At 30.7% G+C, this 23,233-nt stretch overlaps 1 protein-coding gene across 1 annotated transcript; it reads left to right on the top strand.

The window, feature by feature from the left end:
• Positions 1-20,661: 20,661 nt before the first annotated feature.
• On the top strand, positions 20,662-22,723 carry LOC146923903 (expansin-A4). Its single transcript, XM_085708996.1, has 3 exons — positions 20,662-20,904; positions 21,078-21,396; positions 22,058-22,723. Exons 1-3 carry the CDS (start codon positions 20,754-20,756, stop codon positions 22,365-22,367), a joined length of 780 nt encoding a protein of 259 aa, XP_085565122.1. The 5' UTR covers positions 20,662-20,753; the 3' UTR covers positions 22,368-22,723.
• The last annotated feature ends 510 nt before the right edge of the window (positions 22,724-23,233 follow it).

Genomic DNA, 23,233 nt, shown 5'->3' with positions numbered 1-23,233 from the left:
ATAAGCAAAGTGGTAGCTAGTAGCCCAACTTGAACACATATCGAGTTGCAATTGTGTGCATAAGAAAATAGATAGGCTTGGACATATTAGAGGGGGAGATAACATTGTTAGCTGAATTTTATGTCTTTCACTAATTTTTTTGACTATTTGCTGCATCGTTAAACAGTTGCAGGCATTGCGTTCGGCATACATACCACTGAGAAAGAAAAGAGCCACTAAAAATAGACCCACATTGACCGATAGATAAGATGGAATGCCTTGTTAAACAAACTTAAATCACCTTCTTCCCTGCTTTTGATAATGAGCAGCATCTCCATGAATTCATTTTCTTTCAAATACAGCCCTTGATGTAAGAGAAGATTGCTTTTTTACTTCTACCAATCATATAGGTAGTCCGTAGTCCCAAATATCTACCCGTACCTAACACATGATAGACTCCTAGAATTCTAGAAAGATCTTCTCGAGATGCAAAATTGATATTTCAACTGATGAACACGTCTGATTTGGTCAAATTAATTTCTTATCCTGATACAACTTCATATGTTCGTAGAATTCTTAGCAATTGATTCACCTAGAAATAAAAAACTGTCATCCGTAAACAGCAAATGAGATACCGTAGCGGCAGCTCTACAAATTTACACCTAGTGTATGTCTCCTATTCCAACCACTTGATGAATAAGTGTTGTCAGTCCTTCCGCTACTAGAATAAAGAGATAAGGTGATAAAGATCCCTTGACGAAGCCCCCTCCCCGAAAACATAGGCCTTACTATATCAAAATTCATAAATACCAAGTAATTCACTGAACTGACACACATCATCATCCACCAAAACCACCTTTTGCCAAATCACATTCTCTCTAACACCTCCAAGAAACCCACCATTTGCTTTGTCGTATGTCTCTCTAATATCAATATTCCATGCCAAATCCCCTTCCCTCTCTCTTGTCATCCTTTTCAAGGCATGAATTACTTCAATAAAAATAAGATCATTATCCATGATAGACCTCCCCTTCACGAAAGCATATTCTTCATGAGAAATACACTTGGAAATCATTTTATACAAGACGTTACACAACGAGATAGGACACAAACCCCTCATGGAATTGGAAATAGGATTTTCACACTTCGGAATAAGGCAGATATTCATCTCATTAAGGTTGTTTGGGAAAAATCCATGATCTAACCATGATGTAGCTGCTGCAAAAATATCATCACAGCAAAGATTCCAAAAACATAAGAAAGAACGTCGGATTGAAACCGTATGGATCTAGAGACTTATCCTGATGCATTTGAAACAAATCTTGCTTAAGCTCTTCCTTTCTAATAGGTATCATGAGACTTTCGCTATATTCTAAAGTAACTCTACTATGAATGAGTTCCAAGACAGGTTCATGGACACACCATCATTAGGCAGGCCTGAATAACTCATCAAAATATTTCTTAGCAACATCACTCAACTCCTCTTGGCTAGTAACCTCCTCACGTCTATCGTTAACCAATTTATTACCTTCTTCTTCTTGATCCTCGTCATTGCTGACATATGAAAAAATTTAGTATTCAAGTCCCTCTTGATCCGGTGCATTTTAGCTCTCTGTTTCCACAACAACTCCTTTGAATAAGAATATTAGCAAGTTTTTCTTTCAACTCTGAGAACCTCTTATTATCGTCAGCTTCGGTATGGTACCTCAGTACATCAAATTCACGAGAACAATGAACGATTTCCTCTTTAAACCTCATGTGTTTCCTTCTTTCCCACCCTTTTAACTTTTTCGAACAGCCAGACATATGGTCCACCACATCCCCCACTCTATCCATTCCCCAACCCTCACCCACCACCTCTTCCACATCAAGCTCCTACAACCAACTATTCTCAAACTGAAATGTATATTTTTTTTCCCTCAAATTTATCACAGTACTCTGTTACAAAATAGGACTGTGATCTGAGTGTGATGCCATAAGATTGTTAAGCGTTGCATTTGGAAAAAACTGAAGCCAATCTGAGGTGACCGTAGCAAGGTCCAATGTTCTTCAGCTAGTCGAGGAGTACCTCAACTTTTGGCACAGGTAAAAGGGTACCCATCAAGTCTAATATCAGATAAATCACAATCATTCACAGCTTGACGAAATCCCGTACACAACCTGGGATGAGGATGAATACCACGCTTGTCTTTACATAGCATCCATGATCCATCAATATCAGCAGTATCAGCACACAAAAAAATTACAGTATTGAAATAATGTCTACTCTTAATGATACATTACAAAGATTCATTGATGCTTCCACCAGCAACATATCACGATTTCAAATTTATGCCTCTTCCTGCCACATACCCCAATCAATCCTATGTATAAGTTCGTCTCAAGCAGTAGCCCGTCAGACCACATTGGCATCTGTTCTGCATAATGCGTCCGAATTTTCACCACAGCACAATTCCATTTCTGATGTACTGGAAAGTTTTAGTTTGACGGCATCCATCCAATAAACAAGAGGCAAACACTTAATTTGCAAGCGAAGCACAAGTTCTACTACCAATTAGTGATTCTTATAAAAATGTGAAATTTCTAATGAGTAACAAGATATTGTTTATATATATATATATATATATATATATATATATATATATAAGCATATATATTGTTATTGTATATACATATAAGATTGGCTTAATTGTAGTTTTGGTCCCAATTTGTTGAATTTATGGATTTTGCTAGAATTACTACATATTCAATCACGTTTATTACTACATATTCACGTGATTAATCTCATTTTTTTTAATTAATCTCATTTTTTTAATTAATAAACGTGATTGAATATGTAGTAATTCTAGAATCTCATATTTTTTTATTTATGGCAACAAAATCATATGAATGAAATCAATAACTTTATAAAAAGAATCGTGTATTTAATGGCAACAAAATCCATATTTCTTCATTTATGGCAACAAAATCACATGAATGAAATCATAAAAAAATTGTGTTTAATTCCTTAAAAGGATTAAAGAATTAAATTTAATTAAGGAAAATTTAGGTTTAAAGAATAAAAAAAATTAATGGTTTTTGTAAAAAAAAACGGGGGGGGTGGTTGAGGATTCCTCGGCAGTTAACTGCCGAAGTTTTCAATTTTCCTCGGTAGTTAACTGCCGAAGCTTTCCTCGGTAGTTAACTGCAGCCGGTTTTCATAATTCGGCAGTTAACTGCCGAGGGGGCAAAAACGTATTTTACATGTGTGACACAGTCTTATGCAATGTGTCAACGGCAATTTTCTTCCCATTATTGGATCAGCGTTGATTGTTATTTGTTCTTTATTAATAACTTAAAAAGTCCTTCCTTAATAATATAATCATCTCTTTCCAATCCATTTTATTATATTATTTTTTAGTGTGTTCTATTTATTATTTTGTTTATGTAATTAATTGCAATTTTACATGTCTTTGTTGGAATCTCCAAATTCGATTTTGCATATGTTTTTGTTGAATTTCAAAATTGAAATTTTGCAGGTTTTTGCAAATCCTCTCTATGTATTGTATAGGGGTTCCTCTAAAAAAAATCAACTCAAAATTTGATTTTTAGGTTCCGTTGTTTTGTTTTTTTTAGTTTTTTCACTATGAAAATTCATAATTAATTCCTCTCTACTCGGAAATTTTTAATTTTACGTGAAAAGTCATATTTTAACGTCATAAACATGCCTACAAAAAATCATGAAAAAATTCCACCTCTAGGTCGGTTTTCTAGAACTTATTTCTATAGAGAAACATAAGAAGTAACAAATAAGAAGAATCTAAAATTGCATGGTAATTTTTAGGACTTCGCATATATTACATATTTAATTTAAACAATTAAACCTTTATTTTTTGAAACTTTTTTATATTTGTAATCAAATAAAAGATTTAATAAAATTAAAATTTTTGGTCAATAATATTTGTTGAGAAATGCTAGCAACACACATTTTAACACAATTTTCAACACACTCTTTGATTGGTTAACAATCACATGGGTCCCACCAAATTATGTGTGACCCATATAAAATTGATGGGACCTATGTGAATTTTAACCAATCAAAGAGAGTGTGTTGAAAAGTGTGTGTTAAAATGTGTGTTGCTAGCATTTCATATTTGTTTACACGTAAAAATAGTTAGCATGTAGGCGATTAAGGTTTAGGCGACAAAACCCCACAACAAATGGAAAGTTAGGCAAAGGTTAGGACAATTTATTGACGAAAAGTTGATTATTTCTCAAGTATAATAATTAAATATGTGGGTCTTTGAGGATCACATATTGAGTCAATGATCACTAGAACTGAACAATGATGTTGAACACCCACACTCCATATTTATAGTGCCACTAATTGTGGGAAAGCTGCACACCAAGGATCTTGTCAACATATCATATCGCGAAAGAGGAAGTCGATGGTCAAACGTGCGTGCCACGATCCCTTCATAGGGAAACTAACAAACTACCTTTAAAATTAGTCGGGCAGAGGTTGGACATTGTGGCTATGTCATTTGGCTAGTAGGGATAATTTTACCTATGAATACTCATCTTTGTAAATTGTATTACACACTCAATCAAAAACAAATTTAATTTTCCTTATTTTTATCACTTTCAATGTGCTTTTATTATGTTTTTCACTACTCGTGTGAAATTGAAAAAAAAAAATGTAAAGTACTTGAATATATACATATAAATATTACAAAATAAACTATTGTAATTAATCTCAACTTCGGCTATTGAATTAATTAATGAACCCTTTATGTTAGACCTTATAAATCCATACTTTGTCTATTTACTAACCATCGAAGAAGTAGATGGGGAATTAGAGTTTCTCCTATATGCCCTTCTTGTGGAAATGAGGATGACACAATCATTTGTGCTCTAAGGAATTTCATCCACGCAACCCAAATTTTGACCAAGTTATTGGATTTTAATCAAATTACTAAATTATTTTCTTTGAATTGTAAGGACTGAATCTTCAACAATTTAATCAAGAAGATGGCGGAGCCCACAAGGATGATAGGGAAACTATATTCATGGTATCTTATTGGTACGTGTGGACGTGGAGGAACAAGAGTATCTTGAAATAAGGGTTTTATCTCCTAGTAATCTGACTCGTGTTATTCTGAATGGCCTCATCAAATATACGTTATTTTCACGCGCTGGGTGGATTGTGTTAAGCTTAATTGTGACGACGCACTTAACTTCTCGATTCATCTCTCGGGTTGTATATGAGAAACTGACAAGCTTCTTAGAGCATCCACAATGGAGACCCTCAACTTTGAGGTCTTAAATGGGTCCCACATGGACACATCATTTTTTAATAATTTTTTAATAATAGTACTTAATAGGTACTCAACCACTCCAATAGAGATCCTCTAACAAAGGGTCTAATAGGGTCCCACAAATATTATTTAATAGCCATGAAAATTATTATTTTAATAAAAAGTGATGTGGGCCCATTTATGAATGGGGGTCTTAAGTTAGACCTTGGATCTTTTAAGACCTCCAATTTTTTTTTCCACAATGGGAGTACCTATTAGGTACCAGGTCTTAAATGGTGAAGACCTCACCATTGTAGATGCTCTTAACCGATCAAGGATACAAGCAGTCTGCTTCGGATCACTCACTTTTCAGACTTCATACATATTCTAGTTTCACTGCTTCACTTGTATACGTAGGTGATGTAATATTGGCAGGAAATTCTACGACTGAGATAGACATAATTAAAGCTACTCTTGATGCAGTATTCTTGGCATAGATCTTGTAAAGCTTAAATATTTTCTTGGCATAGAATTAGCTCATTCCAAAACAAGAATCAGTATATACCAAAGGAAGTATTGTCTTGATCTATTGAATGACGATGGGTTGCTTGGCTCAAAACCAGTTCAAACACCTCTTGGTTTACATCAGGACAACTCAAAACCTTTTGAATATATACTTAGCTACAGAAGATTAGTGGGAAAACTATTGTACCTCGTCGGAATCATCATCCACATTCTCAAACATAACTATAAATAAACAATATAGCATTGCGAAAATATTTAATTAAAAATAAAAAAATTGAAAAGAAAAAAATAGGCAGTAACTATTGGAAATTTTGGAAATACAAGCCCAGAATGATTGCTAGCTAAGTGCAGTTCTCCCAACTGCAGCTTACTATCGTTCTATCAGCGGTAGTTAACTATCGTTGCGTGTGCATGTCAGTAACAACAAAAATATGGCAGAAAATTCTTCAAATGTAAATGGTTTAAAAGATGTATTGCATGTTTCTTAACGTCAAATGTGTGTAGAAGTCTTCTAGTAATCCTTCTTCAATGATTTGAGACAAAGATTTGACGGAAAATTACACTTTTGGAGTTTTTTGTGAATGAGGTAAAAAGATGATGAATGTATAGTGAGGTAGGAGTAGGTCTGGTTTTAGGAAAAATTCAATCGCAGTGGTTGTCAACTACTTTGGAGGAGGTGATGTAAGATATTTACATGTCATTTTCATATGAGCACGTGAGTATATTAGGATCGTTTCCGCAGGGAATATCGTAAACCTTATGCATTTCAACTTCATTTATCATCTTAAGTGTTTGGCTTTAAATTGTTTGTTTGTGTAAACCTATAGTGGCTATTTAACATAAAAAATAAATAGAGAAGAGATAGGGACATTTTGCTTGGGGTTAGAGTTAATCAACCAAGCGTAACAACTGCAATCTCTTGACCAAATAACGGATTCTGACTTTTTAAACGATAACCACAATCAGTCAACAACATTATTCATGTCTAAATAATGTCATGATGTCAATCATTATTTATGTCTAAATAATTTCATGAGTTCAATCGTATCGTTTAATCGACGATGTCTCAATCTATTAAACGATACAATAGCATTAAGCACTTGATTACAAAGTGATTATCAAAACTTAAACTCTATGTCTAGAATAAAAACTTCGATAGATTATTATTCTAATCCTAGATCCAAAAGTATTTTTCAATAACATTTCAAATCTTAAATAAAATATTAAATGCAAGAATAATAACAATGTTGAATAAAAAATAACAATGATAACAATGTTGAATAAATAAAAAAAAATAACAATGTTGAATAAATAAGCTAGAACCATATATTAAATGATCAGTTTATCAAAAAAAATATATTAAATGATCAAAGATTATATAATAGCTTGTTTGAATACCTAAAAACCCACAAGGGTAGATGTAGCTACATATGTCTATGAAAACTTGGCAAAGGATAAAAGAAAGATGAAGATTTCATGCTAAGATTCATGATGTCTCAACAAATCTTGGGAAGAATCTACTCCTAACACCCTTCCTTTGTGTTTCTCTCTCTCTAGAAATGCCCTAGTTCTCTCTCTAAAAACCAGAAAATGTAATAAAATAGTGATAGATCATGAGGAAAAAGAAGAGAAAACTATTTATATGGCCACAATTCGAGCTCATTCGCTTAAGCGAGCTGAGGCCGCTTCAAAGCGAATGGCCAAGATATCTTCTGTTGGCCATTAGGAGGCTACCACGTGGGCCTTATCCACTAAGGTGGATGAACCTCGCTTAAAGTGTGCTGGAAGCGAGCCATAAGTGAGCTATTCTGGTACTCTCTGGAACTTGCTCGCTTAAAGCGTGCTGGAAGCGAGCCATAAGCGAGCTATTCTGGTGCTCTCTAGAACTTGCTCGCTTAAAGCGAGCTGCAGTCGCTTTAAACGAGTTTGACTTTCTTCGAGCTGCAAGCGTGCAATGAGCGAATTTCTTTTGCTCTCGACGTTGTACTCTCTTAAGCGAGCTGTGGTCGCTTTAAACGGATGTTCAACAAGCTAGCAGGAAGCGTGGCATAAGCGTATGGAGGAAAATCTCACTAGAACTTGCTCGCTTAAGCGAGCTGCAGTCGCTTCAAGCAAGCTGACTTTGGCTCAGAAGCTTCTTTCTTGGTCCTTGCTTGTCATTTCCTGCACAAATTGGGTGGAATCAGGCATGCAAAGCATAAATGGTAAAAGTACAACATTAGTAGCTTTTCCTTAGATAACTTGCAAAAAAAGTCAATAAAAAGCCTAAATTAACTGATGAAATATATTACTTTTGAGCACTTATCAGGAGGCAACCACAACTAACTACCGTTGCGATCACCAAACGATAGTTATCTGCAAGTGGAGTCAAATGTGTAATTTTCAAGTGTTATTTTAGCAATTTGACAAGTGGGAAGAGCAATTTTAATAAAAAAAATGCATTGGCCCGTTAGATTAGGTAGGTAAATTGGTAGTCAATCTAGCTTTGCTTTCTGCATTGAAGATTACTTTTCTGACCCTCTGAGTTGCTCTCAAGCCCTCTTAAATTTCAATTTTTCTCTTGCTAATAAATAATGTTCGGGAGATACGACTCGAACCATTCCGAAGTTATGTTATGTTCGGTGTGTTTTGAGTGTTATCTCCCGAACAGAGAACTAATCCAATAGTTACGATTTTTATCTTTTAAAAGTTTCAAAACACTATTCCTTCACCTAAATTTACTTCTTCACCCAAATTTTGATTCCCAACAAAACATACCACATTACACTTCTCTTTTGCCACATTTCTTCAACAGCACAATAAGTAAGTTCTAATAACTTTATATTTTGTTTTTTTTATTTTAATGTTGTTTTTCTTGTTGATGAAATAGATTATGTTTTGAGTTTGTTGATCCAATATGAATGATTACTTTCACTCTATCATATGATTATATAATCCTGAATTAATACTAAAACTTTGTAGTTTTATGCACTAAAATAACCACGCAACTTAAACGAACATACGCATTTTCTTGAATTTGTGTTTTTTTGTTTCAACTTCGTCGACTTTATACATCTGAAACCACTATCGGGTTTATCTATTACTCCCTCCGTTTTAAAATGAGTGTTGTTTAAACCAAAAAAATTGTTTCAAAATGAATGTCACTTTCAGTTTCCAATGCAATAATAATTTTTTCATTTCGACTGTACCCTTCAATTAATATTATATACACTACTTCCAAACTATTATTTTTTCTTTAATGAAAAACAACCAATTGTTGATTGGGATAATCAGTTTCCAATGCAATAATAATTTTTTCATTTCGACTGTACCCTTCAATTAATATTATATACACTACTTCCAAACTATTATTTTTTTCTTTAATGAAAAACAACCAATAGTTGATTGGGATAATTTGGTAAAATAACATCTCTCTTTCTTTTAATTAATGTATTTCTTAATATGTGTGTAAAAACTTTAAACGATATTCATTTTAAAATGGAGGGAGTACAATAGTAGTAAATCATGCCTTTCTTGCTTGACAACGAACTCAATCAATCATTGCTTCTCGATCTTCACATTTCTTTTCAAGGACAATATTATGCAACATCAATGGAATAGACCTCCAGATCCGGCTTTGGAACGACGGAATGTTCAACCATAGCTATGTATATATCACCCAAAAAAAAATCATTAATTAACCAATCAAATGCAAATATTAAAATCTATGGCAATCTAGAGACAAATGGTGTGTATCTCCTTAATTCATAGTCAGTATGATTCGGGAGTTACCTCCCGAAGGTTATCTGACATCATAAAAGAAATAATTAGCATAAAGATAATGTAAACAAAAGTAATAAGCTTTACCCCCTATTTGATCGCAAAAAGTGAAGATTGATCCTATTTGATGGAATGATTGTGATAAATAACACCAAAATCGTTCAAATATTGCAAGATTTTAAAGAAGAATGAGGTTGAGTGTAAAAGTAAAAATTATAATGCAACCAATTATAATTTACATATAAAATGATCCGTTGGAGAGATAACTACCGAATGGTTAAGAGGGGGAAAATCAAAATTTTGAGGGACCTAAGGAGTCGTTGAATTTTGCTCTTTACCTAACAAAAATGCTCATTTCCAACTGAAATTACTATAATGTCCATGCGTGAGTTAACTCACGCCAGTGTAAATTTCTGTGTAAATCTCTGCGTGAGTTAAGTCACGCAGATTTAACACTAGTGTGAATTCATGAGTACTTTGACAATTTCAGCTGGGAATGAGCAAAATGTGTTAGGTAAAGAGCAGAGTTCGGAGTCATTAGAGGAGCCATAGAGACAATCTTATACTGCATTGGTGGCAAGGCTAGCTTGGGCCCAATAAATGATTAAAACAAAGCTTTCAAAAAGAACAAAAACAAAAGTTTGGGGCAATGGTGGTGCATGGAAGAAGTTAAAAAGTTGAAGATATGATTTGCAATCTACTAGCTTGCTTATGGGGAAAACTTGGAATTTATATGGGGATTGCGTAAAGATCAATAGAGCTTGCGCAATTGAGTAAAGGGTTTCCATTAAAGAGCTAGGAAACAGAACATGATATATAGTACAAATGGTCCAACAGTGTCATGTAAAGGTCCTGTATGATATATTATTTTCTCTCCATCACCAATAATTTAATGACCACCTCTTCAGCGACTAGACCATGATCTTGTTTCTAATGAAACTTTTTTAGACTAATGATGAAATATTAAAGAGTTAGTTGATGAAATAGTCCATGTAATATATGTAAAGTCTGTAAATAGTCATTGTAAAAAAACATCATGTTTTTTTATAGGTTATATTTATTAAAAGAGAAATAATATTTGTATAATTATTTTGTGATAATTTTTTAATAACATTTTTTTTCATATTCACATTAAGTTCTTACTCTCTATCTTTCTTTTACTCTCTCTATTGTTTTGGACCAATAAAAAAAAGAAAAAAAAATGCTAACAACACAGATGGTCGTGCAAATATCATTACTCTATGCAAAAGCATCATGTAATACACTAGTACTATAACATTACCAAGTCTCTCTAACATTGTCAAAATCCTTATCTTGAGGCTTCCACTTAATTATTAGTCCATCGAAGGATAATAAATTAAGCATCATAAATTATCATCTGTTTAGACACAGCCTTCAGTTTTTTCTTTTAGAATTCTGTCTCCTCGTCTTCAACCACAAGCTAGTGTGTTGATTATATAATTACTTCAAAGAGTGTTTCCGTAAGTTTTTTTTTTTAGGTTTACATAAGATTTTATTATCATCAATTATATTATGCTTGAATGTTACCATAGGTATTATTTGTTCTAGTTGCGGGGACTATACATTTTACCTTACATATGATACGAGATCTAAGTAATTATGGAAAGCAAGTATATCATATCCAAGTTAGCTTCTTGGGTTGTACCATTTACTCCCTCCGTTCCTTTTTAATTGTCGTTTTTAAAGAAAAATTTTGTTTCTATTTAATTGTCTCTTTCAAAGGTCAATGCAACATTAAATGTTGTTTTACCAATATTACCCTTAGATATTTATTGCGGAGAGAGAAACATATGAAATGAAATATTATACTCCCTCCGGTCTTATTTATAAGAGAAAGTTTGGTCAACAAAAGTTAATGTATCTAGACTGACTTTTTAACTAGATACATCAACTTTTGTTGACCCAACTTTCTCTTATAAATAGGACCGGAGGGAGTATTAATAAGGTCATTATAGTAAAAGTAAAAAATAATTGTATCAAAAGTAGTAACATTTATTGATTATTTTGGTTTGTGTAAAATATCAAAAGGTGACAATTAAAAAGGAACGGGGGTAGTATTAAATTAGGGAAATGTTAACTAGTGTCCCGGGGCATTGGGTTAAGGGCCTTAAATGGAAACTTTTTATGAAAGTTTGTGTAATCAGTACATTGGAAATTGAAAACTTTGACATTTTTAAATAATACTCCCTCCGTCCCTATATCTAAACACTCATTTGACTTTATTTTTGTCCCTAAATGTAAACCCTTTTTCAAATTACTAGATGCATTTATTATTATTTTTCCTAAACATACCCCTAATTAATACTATTATCTTGTCTTGAAATATGAATAGTCAAATTTAATACACGTACAAACAAAGGATAATTTGGTAATATTAACACACAAAACAGACACATTAATTACACTGACAACTTTTCTTAAGAAATATGAAAAAAGCAAAGGGGGTTTACATATAGGGACGGAGGGAGTAATTTATTAATTTAGTATGCTTAAGGAGTGCCCCGGGGGCACTAGTTAACAAGACCCATTAAATTATATGGTGACTCTCTTTTTTAGGGAAAATTATATGGTGACTTAGAAATCAAACCTCAATTTTCTCATAATATGAATCAAAATCCTTTTTTTTTCCTTTTCGAGATGGTATTAAATTTGTTGATAATTAAAATTATTTTTGTAATTAGTTTATCCTTTAGAATAGATTATATTTCTCATAGTATGTATTGATTACTTTGTTAATATAGAAAAGATATAAAATAATTATGTGCTTATATTTTGATGAAATAAAAATAATTAATGTAGTTGAAAATATGAATAAATATTGTAAAAAGAGATAAAAAAAAAAAAAGAAGAGTAAATTACACTCTCCTCCCCTCAAAGATGCTTGAATTACACTCCCCTCCCCTCTTATGTTAAAATATACACTTTCCTCCCTTGAAAAATAAAATTTATATTCCACTCCCTTATTATAGATGCTTGAATTACAACCCCCTCCCTTAATAATTAAATATGCACTACACTTTAATCTATTTTAACATAAATAAATATTTTTATGATATATATTAATTTTGAACCATCATTTAAGAAAAATTAATTCATTTCTTTATAATTTTAATGTCAATGATAATTCAATTTAAATATTTTGCTACTGATTTTGTAATTAAAATTAACTTTTAAACTGTCTTTAGTAATTTTTCACATATTTTAATTTTATTTTGGGTTGTTTCATATTTTATAACAGGGTTTAAAACTACATGTTAATGAAATTGTGAATAAAAAATAGCGAAAAATATGTATTTTTGAAATAAATGAAAATAATAATAATAAATAATTATTTTAATAATTTTTAATTTTTTAACACTCCTCTTACATATAATTAAGACTAACTAAGTAGTTTTTGTAAGATATTACTCGATTGACAATGTCTATATTGTTAGACCTTTTACCCCGGTTTGAATCCAAGATCTCGCAGATGAGTGTATAAGATGATACTTGTATCTTTCTTTCTTTTGTTTTCTTTCGCATTATTTTTTTATAGTTTTATAAATTGGTGATTGGAATGAACAATTTCGAAATCTAAATGATATTTTAAGGAATTCTGAAAGATCCTTCTGATCGAATCATATCATTCCATTATATTGACAATTTCAAAAAACTGTTCATACTATGTATGAACATAGTAGAATGGAGGTCGGGCATCATGTCGCAGATGCGTGTATAAGTTGATACTTGCAACATCATGTTAAAGATTAAAAAAAACGTGTAATCAATTTTTAGGATGATTAAAGTTTCATAAGTAAATGCAAATTTGGTAGTAATAGTAAATTTCAAGAGATTGTTTTGGTCTCTCTTAAAAACGACAAATTAAAGACTGTCTCTAATAAATCATCATATAATTTGGCATGGTTGATTATCAATGCCAACTGAATTACCTACCACCATGTGATTGAGTCTTTTCACTAAAGGAAAAAATAAAAAGTATAATAATTATGTCTCTCGGCTTAGAAGAACTTCATATCTTCTTATCTTAAGAGTAATAAAACATCTTAATTCATTCGCAAAACAAAAACCATAAATACCAAAAGCTTTTAATAGAAGTTCCCTAGTTCCTTCTCCCTCAAAAAAAAAAAAAAAAAGAAGTTCCCTCGTTCCTTCATACTAGAAATTATTTGATGTCAAACAATCTAAGATCGTTGTTCTCTTATTTAGAGGTACCATAAAGTATTTGTCTAAAGAAAAGTTGCATCTAATATCAACCTCTAGTAGTGAACGCTTACCATGTTTTAAAGTTCACTTCTAAAAGTTATTGATTCAACCTGTGGAGTAATTATTTGTCGTCTTGAACATTTTAGAGGGAGAAGTGTAGGGCTCACTCGATCCTTAAGCAAATAATGAATGGGCTTTAAAGTCACAAATATTTTAAGTTCAAATATATTTAGCTTAATTCAACTTTTGTTTCATATGATTTTAATCATCTAATTTTTAAATGAATAATGTTAACAAGTGCTTTTAAATTAGGCTAAAGTGCAACTTTGGCCCCCTATCTTTCAAAAAGTTGCGATTTTGGCCCCCTAAGTTTGAAAACTACAATTTTAGTCCCCTATGTTTTAGCCCCTTTGCATATTTGGTCCTTTTAGTCAATTTTGACCAAGTTAACGCATACGTGGCATGCCACGTGTGTAATTAATTAATTAAAAAAATAAAAAATCGAAAAAATCAATTTTTAAATTAAATAAATGAAAAAAATAATAAAAAAATATTAAAAAATTCTGGAAAAATAAAAAATAATGAAAAAATAAAAAAATATAAAAAATTTCCATATTTTAAATTAAATAAATGAAAAAAAAATCCAGAAAATCAATTTTTAAATTAAATAAATGAAAAAAATTATAATAAAAAATTATAAAATAATGAAAAAATTCGAAAAAAATAATGTCAAATTTTCCAAATTTTTTAAAAAACGAAAAAAATAATGAAAAAATATTACAAAAAAATGAAATAAATTCTGGAAAAATGAAAAATAATGAAAAAATTAAAAAACGAAAAAAATATTACAAAAAAATGAAATAAATTCTTGAAAAATAAAAATATTAATAAAAATGATTAAAAAAACTAAAAAAATTTCAAAAATATTCATGGAAAATTCCAAGAATCACTTATTCGAAAAAGTAATGTCATGGAAACATTCATTTCCCTAAAGAAGAAATATGTACCAAATTTGTGGCCAAGTTGTATTCTCGTCGGTGTTTTTGTGTATACTTTTTTCGTTTCCTTGCGCCTTTAGAATGTCAAATTTTCAACATTAGAAAATTCTGTAAAAGATTCTGGAAAAAATTTGAAAAAAAATAATCGAAAAAAATAATTTCAAATTTGCCAGATTTCGAATTTTTTTCATTATTTTTTAATTATTTATTATTATTATTTTCATTTATTTAATTTAAAAATTGATTTTCTGGATTTTTTCATTTATTTAATTTAAAATCTGGAAAAATTTTAAATTTTTAAATTTTTTTCATTATTTTTCATTTTTCCAGAATTTTTTAATATTTTTTATTATTTTTAATTTTTCCAGAATTTTTTAGTATTTTTTTATTATTTTTCATTTTTCCAGAATTTTTTTATATTTTTTATTATTTTTTTCATTTATTTTATTTAAAAATTGATTTTTTTCGATTTTTTATTTTTTTAATTAATTAATTACACACATGGCATGTCACGTATGCGTTGACTTTGTCATTTCACATATGCGTTGACTTGGTTTCAAAGGCACCTAGTAATCCAATTTCACAATGTGAAATTATTGTCATTTGTTAATTTGGATTAAAAAATCATGTTACAACTTTTTTGGTTGCACTGATCAAATGTAAACATATTTTTTTGAAATTGATTGTTAATGGCTCAAATCAACATTGTAATTTCACATCATTAATGAATACGACACGTCATGAAAAATAAGCTTCAAACTAACTTGTGAAAAAAAATCTTGAACCTTAAGAAAATAGCGGAGCGCGACTAAAATTTCAAATTTAAAAATTGAGAATTAAAATTATGTTTTAGTTAAAATAGAGACCAAAGGTGCATTTGAGTTTATAAATTTAGAATTTGAGAGTTGAATAACAAAAGACCTCTTATTAAATGGTGAATACCCCAAAATTTTAGAAGTGACAAACTTCAAACAAAGAAAAAACTATGCGGAGAATGTATTAACAAAGAACAATGATATTTAGATACCTCAAATTCTCAAACACTCATTCAACGTCTCATTTATCTTTATATCTCTCGTTCTATCACATTACTAATTTATCACATATATCACATCACTTCTCTCTCATAGTGTATACATCTTAATTTGAATGTCCATCAAACATTATTCATTAACAAAAACATGGATGCTTATAACATGCATGGGTACGTGAACTTTTTGCAGCACCGTTAGATTTCTTCTTTTGACAGACCACCGTTAGATCTTGATTACATATTAGGTTAAACCATTAAAATCTTCACATGCACACAATGCTAATATCCCTACCTGAGAAGGAAATGAATGTGACTGATCAAATGTGTTGTTGCTTTGGTATTACGTCCACGTCCCTAACTTGCGTGGCAAGAAACAATATGCTAGTATCATATCCATAAACATATATATTTTAACGCTTGCTAGATCCTAATTAATGGTCTCAAAAATAATTGAGAATTTGGGAGCTGAAGTCAAATAATGTTGATACCGTTATGGATCACATTCTGCATTAGGATTTAGGATTTAGTATGTGATAGTCAATTAGCAATGCTGTGTACCTCTATTATCTATAGTTGTTGAACTACACAGCTTCAATATATTCACTACGTGGCAGATTTTGTTGATTTGGTAGATAATATGATCTAAAAAATTTAAGCAATTCACGTATAAAACTTTTTTAAGGGAGGGTGACACAGGAGTCAAGAGTCACAAGATTTGATTATTTTATGTAGTTGAGATTATTGGTATTTGAGTCTAACATATTAACTTTAATTAGAAGATAAAAAATTTATGACAAGAAATAATTTTTTTTTATTATTTTCTAAATATCAATCTCCATATGTGTGTATATTTGATGCATATATAAGTGTAAGTGGTGCTGCTATCCAAATTAAAAATGAAATACAAGTAATACTCAATCTACCAAATGGTAAAAATAAAAATAAAAACAACGAAAATGTTCTAAGAATGAAGCATAGAGTTTAAATTGACAGTGTAAAATTATTGTGCTATGATTAAATTACTGCATTATTTACTACTAAGTACTACTAGTATTATTTATTTATTTTGAGGGAAAGTATTTACTTGGAAGATGAACATAAATAACTTGAGATAGTGAATCATAAATGACTAAAGTATGCAAGACTTGCAAGTAAAGTACGGAAAGACTCGACGGCGTCTCCAAAAGGTACGGCAAAGACATGGCGTAATACGTGGACCGATAAATGCGGTCGAATTAATTGGGACCCACTTAACTACATCTATACAAACGTTCAATTTATTCCACTTTGGCAGTTACGCTTCATTGAAACCCTATGAAGTGTGAAAGACTTCATAATATATTGTAGATTTAGAATAGGAACGCTTTATTATATTTTCTTCTTTATAGAATAGGAACACTTTATAAATTATAATTAAAATGGTAGTGTGTTCTATGTTTGCACTTTGCACAGTTCATGTGAACTAGACAGACAACAATTTAGGATACAATGTGAAGTCTAATTACAATGTTTCATTCAACATTGGCGTTTGGCAATTGTCTATGCCTTTTTTTTATAAGTCATATATGAAATACTTTAATTCTAAAACTTTTCTTAGTGGATGTCGTAATTCTACTTGATTTTTACTATTATCATTTTTTTTTAAGTATTTTTCTTTGATTTAGTCTCTCCGACTTATTGTGTGGATAAGTTTTGACTATATAGCTCACCTCAAGAAAAAGAAAAATTGGCTATGTAGCTGAAAATATAGAAAAATATTCTACGTAGTTAATGGGACTTTTCCATTTTATTTTATAAGATTATTTTATCTCTACCTTATACCTTCCTCTTGAGTCTTGACCCCTTCCCCCCATTTCAAAAATTAGACTCAAACCTATAAAATAAGTCTATGACACATTACATGTCAGTTTTCAACCAAGCAAAATCTCTCTCGGTTTAGCTAATTTTCACCTCTATGTATTAAGGTACACAGCCATTTATTAAATTAGTATTGATGTACTTACTATTATCATAAATATAAAATGAAAGATACTGACTTGAGAGTACAATATTAGAATGATACAAATAATATTAGTTTTTTTTTGGTTACAATACAAATAATATTAGTCGGTACAAATAAAAACATTAATTAATATTGTATTGAAAATTGAATAAAAAAATTATTTATTTTGAATCATACTTTTACAAATAGATCACTCATAATATGGGTAGTGGCGGAGCTCTTAAGGAGCTCAAGGGAGCAGTGGCTCCTCCCACCAAAAAAAAATACATCGGAAGATACCAAAATGCATCTCACGTTTAGGGAAAAATACTAAACCCTCCTTCACTTAGCTCCTCCTAATTGGGTAAAATTGTATATGCTTTTTATTTTTATGTTAGTATTTTTCTCTCCCCTTAATATTTTAGGCAAGATGTGTCACTCAATGTGGGAACTCATAATGGGAGGCATGGATTGAATAAATGAGTTTTGCTAACAAGTATCCTAAGGACATTGTTTAAAAAATATATTAAAAAAATAAATTTGTCTTGAAAATGTAAGTTAAATACATGTAAAAGTCATAACTACACAATTTTAAACGAAAAAGTTACTATTTTTGGATGTTTAAACAATGTTCTAAGGAAATTTGTTAGCATTTTTCTAAATAATATAGTAGGAGTTGTTATTTACTTAAACTATTTAACCAAACACACTCCTTAAACATCGTTTTAATTATACTCTCTGTTCTAAATTATATGTCGTTTTAGGGAAAAAAATTTGTCTAAAATTATAAGTCGCTTTACAATATTAATGTTACTTTCGCTATTATAACCTTAATTATTTATTACTCTCTTTTCTTTCAAATCTTTAATTTATTTTTCTCATACCGTTTATTAAATACAATTTTGTAAAACAACTCATAATATCTTTTTTCATACAAAACTAATTACATTTTTTAATACGTGTAAAATGACCAAAACATCCTATAATTTCAAACGGATGGAGTATAAGGTTTCGTTTAAACCTTGAAAGTGTACGGGGTTTACATGTACACATACATCACTTTCAAAAAAAAATGTACACATACATCAGTGAACTTTGTTTATATGCGTGACATTTTTTTTTAAGCTTTTTATTTTTTTTATAACAATAGTATTAAAATAATGGAAATGTTAACGAATATTTTCGAACACTCTGTAAGAATTTTAAAATTAAGTTTTTATAAAAATTTGTGTATTTAATATATTAAAAATTGAATATTCAATTTTTTCAAAAAATATTTTCTTAATTTAAAATGCTTAAAAACACTCTTTAGCATGACTTTTAAAACAGTGAACTTGTGTTGTGTAATTTAAATTTTGATTAAAAAAACGCGTAATTATGATAATAATGGATAGTGAGATAGTCTAGTCACTAATGTGCCAAACATTCAACAATGATGTCCTTTTTTCCCACAGATAAAAGAATTATGGAAAATACTTGGGTGACATAATGTCACCGTGACATTAAATCTGGGTCATACAAATGTACTAATGAATGTGTTGTGTGACCCAGATTTAATGTCACGGTGACATTATGTCACCCAAGTGCTCCAAGAATTATGGTTCTATTTCTTAAATATTGCTTCAAAGTCAAACTGTCCAATAAAAAACATCAAGTATGAAAGTACAAATTCATGTATATCTATCAGTATATACTATATACAGCAATTATCCACCACAACAAAACACTGAAATTCAGATTTCATCAGAATCTTACATTTCAGTAACTTTTGACCAAGGTCCAAGCAAACCTACTCTTCAACTTTCAAATTTCATCCTTGAGACAGATGAGTAAAATAACAAAAAAAGTGAACAATCCAAAATTTCTAAAATCGAAATTGTTCAAATGTTTTAATTTTGGTAGCAGATCTTGCGTATGAAGCAAAGAGATTTGATTTCAGTCTTTTGGTCCTCAAGGGTACTAACCTCTTTTGTCCCCTACACACACTCATCATGACTCAGTATCCACCCCCACATGCCTTAGTCCTCTTCTTGGCCCATTTTTCACTTCTCACCAAAGTCACCATTCCCTCCTTATTAGTGAAGTTTGTTGAATTCCAATTACCGCTAAACACAAATTTTAATCCCCGCAATGCAAAAACAATAGAGATTAAAGGGCATGCACCATACTTGTCACCCGATAAGAAATCATCAATCTCTATATCATATGATTATTATCAAAAGAGAAATGATATTTGTACAACCAATTTCTAATAACTTTTTGACAACTTTCTCTCTCATACTCACATTATATTCTTATTTTCTTTCTATCTTTTTATCTCTCTATTGATTTTGACCAATCAAAATAAAGAAAAACAAAGTTGTCATGGAAGTTGTTTAGAAAAATGTGTACAAATATCACTACTCTTATCAAAATATGTTTATGTTTATAATATGGCGGAATGTAAGATGTTCATTGGATGTCGGTAAACTCTTTTATATTATCGGTGTATCTTTTATTTTCTAAAAACAAAAACAAAAACCAAAACCAAGAGTCATAAATCAAATGTAATAATTAAGTCTATGTTTACTCTCAATTTTTTTTAATTTTATTTACAATTTAATTTATATACACTCTAGATGTAAGATTTGTTTATATTGTTCATCAATAGTTCGATCATAAAAAACCACAACTATTTTTAAAGTCACGCGTAGGAGGCATTGTGATTTGTTGCAAGTGAAAACATTTTAGATATAGTTGTGGTTTAGTTATAGAATGCATCATCAATATATAAATTAGTTTTACCCAAATATTGATTGTGACAAAATACTAGGTTTTCATTTGATATAACTTTATTATATTAACCTAACATGTCCCATTTTCTCTTTATTCATTCACACTTCTCATAGGTCCACATTTTTTTCTCTATAAATACCACCACTCCATTTTCCCTCCTCAAAAACACAAACTCTCCCTTTTCCACTCTCAAAAACAGAGCAATGACTAAGCTCCACATCACCACCATTTTCACCTTCTTAGCCCTTCTCCTCACTTCAACCGAAGCCAGACTCCCCGGTGTCTACACCGGCGGAGCATGGCAAACCGCTCACGCCACCTTCTACGGCGGCAGCGACGCCTCCGGAACAATGGGTTAGTTAGTACTAGAAAAAAATAACCACCAACCATGCCGCAATTTTCTTTATTTTTTGTTCTAAAAATATACCTAGCAGATTCAAACTCGCGTCGCAACATATCAAATGTCTCTGATATCTTCATTTAATAATACTTTTTTGTGCTAATGTTAAATTTTGGTTACATTTTAGGTGGAGCATGTGGATATGGAAATTTGTATAGTCAAGGTTATGGTGTGAACACAGCAGCATTAAGCACAGCATTATTCAACAACGGTTTAAGTTGTGGCTCGTGTTTTGAGTTAAAGTGTTCCAATGATCCTAGTTGGTGCCACCCTGGAAGTCCTTCAATATTGGTAACTGCTACAAATTTTTGTCCACCAAATTTTGCTCAACCAAGTGATAATGGAGGATGGTGTAACCCTCCACGACCACACTTTGATCTTGCTATGCCTATGTTCCTCAAAATTGCTCAATATCGTGCTGGTATTGTTCCTGTTTCTTACCGCAGGTAACTACTTTTCTTGTTTACTTTCACTCCAAATTTCATTTTCTTTTTTATAAAACTAGCCTAATTTGTTTGTGTTTATTATTTTCTTTTATTTCATTGTTTTAATCTTGTAGCATTCCTTGTAAAAAAATTTCATGAAGTGTGATTGAAGGTATCTTTTTTAATTTTTTGTAAAGATGCTAAAAATTAATATCACTATATTTTGATTCCTTTAAAAAAAAATAAGACCATTTACAAATATAACAAAAAAAATCATTATAAAGAATAATGTAAATGTCTCGTAAGCGTAGCTCAGTTGATGCTACCTCAGTTGATGCTACTAAAGACATCATGTACGAAGGTACTATAAATATTAAAAATTACTATAATAGGATAAATCAAAATTAAAATGAAATCAATCAAAAATTTTAAGTCTATTTGATAATGTCAATATTGTTAGATTGAAATGGTTGATCTAAACCGGTTCAAGTTTTGTGACAAACCAGTCATTTTGCCGCATATTTACACTACTCACGAAACAACAAAATTTAGAATCTACTTTTCTGCCACTCTTGTACTATACTAGTACTAGTTAACATATATTTTATTGCCCTTTATGTTGTGTTTTATTACAACTTTATACCCTTGCTGAAAATACTCGTGTCCTTTGATATGCATGTAGGGTACCATGCAGAAAACAAGGAGGAATAAGATACACAATCAACGGCTTCCGTTACTTCAACTTGGTTCTAATCACCAACGTTGCAGGTGCAGGTGATATAGTGAAGACTAGTGTTAAAGGCTCAAAAACTGGTTGGATGAGTATGAGTCGTAACTGGGGGCAAAATTGGCAATCAAATTCTGTTTTGGTTGGTCAATCACTTTCTTTTAGGGTTACATCCAGTGATAAACGTACTTCAACTTCTTGGAATATTGTTCCCTCTAATTGGCAATTTGGTCAAACTTTCACTGGCAAGAATTTTCGAGTCTAAGGAAGAAAAATTATAAAAGCACTTTTTTATATTAGTACTAGTAATTTTGAATATTTCTTGGTATGTGGATAGAGGGAAACAAGGTGGAGAAAAAAATGGAAGAAAAAAAGTAGCATTATATGATAGTGACTAGTGATGCTTTTAGGTTTTTATTTGTCTTGTTTGTTAAGGTTTGTTTGGTATTTGGTATAATGGGTTTGAACTTTTTTAGTTTTTAGAGAGAAAATGGAGGGAAAGATTATGTGAAATTTGTAAGGAGCTGAAGTGGCTTCAAAGTTAAAGTTCACTAGCCCGCAGCTATGGTTCTATATATTCTACATTATGATTATGTAATATATTATTATGTGACAAGACAAGATCAAGTGTGTTTGTCTTTATTCTCTTTTTTAACTTTATAGTATGTTCTTTTTTTTTTATAAAATAGAGTTTTATACCAATTTGGTTTAGTTAAGTTGTTATTAGGATCTGATTAATTGAATCCTTATGATGATATGATAAGTTACTTAGTAAGAGTTGAAATTTGACAAAAGTGTGTTTGATGCATGCATGTTGTTAAAAGCACGCTTGGTAGCGCCGAAAAGCTAAAGTAGAAAAGGAGAAAAGATTATGCAAATGGGTATTAGTGTTAATCAATTAACTGTATATTTGTCTTTTTGTAGATTGGTATCAAAGTATACCTTGCGTAATGTCTCTTGCAAATTCCCTTGATAAAATAAATTAAAGTAATATTTATAAAAAAAAAAATGCTAGCATACATACATTGTTTCATTTTTTATTTGAATGAAATATTTACTATAGTTTGGCATATATCTAGCTTTAAGATTTAGACATATAACTTATTCCATTGCTTATCGTGTTTACTTATC

This window comes from Medicago sativa, chromosome 5 (assembly GCF_051527215.1).
Source record: "Medicago sativa cultivar Bolivia chromosome 5, Bolivia_mono, whole genome shotgun sequence".
Taxonomy (NCBI): domain Eukaryota; kingdom Viridiplantae; phylum Streptophyta; class Magnoliopsida; order Fabales; family Fabaceae; genus Medicago; species Medicago sativa.
Note: the sequence above shows the minus strand (reverse complement) of the source record. Positions and strands in the feature narration are given on the sequence as shown.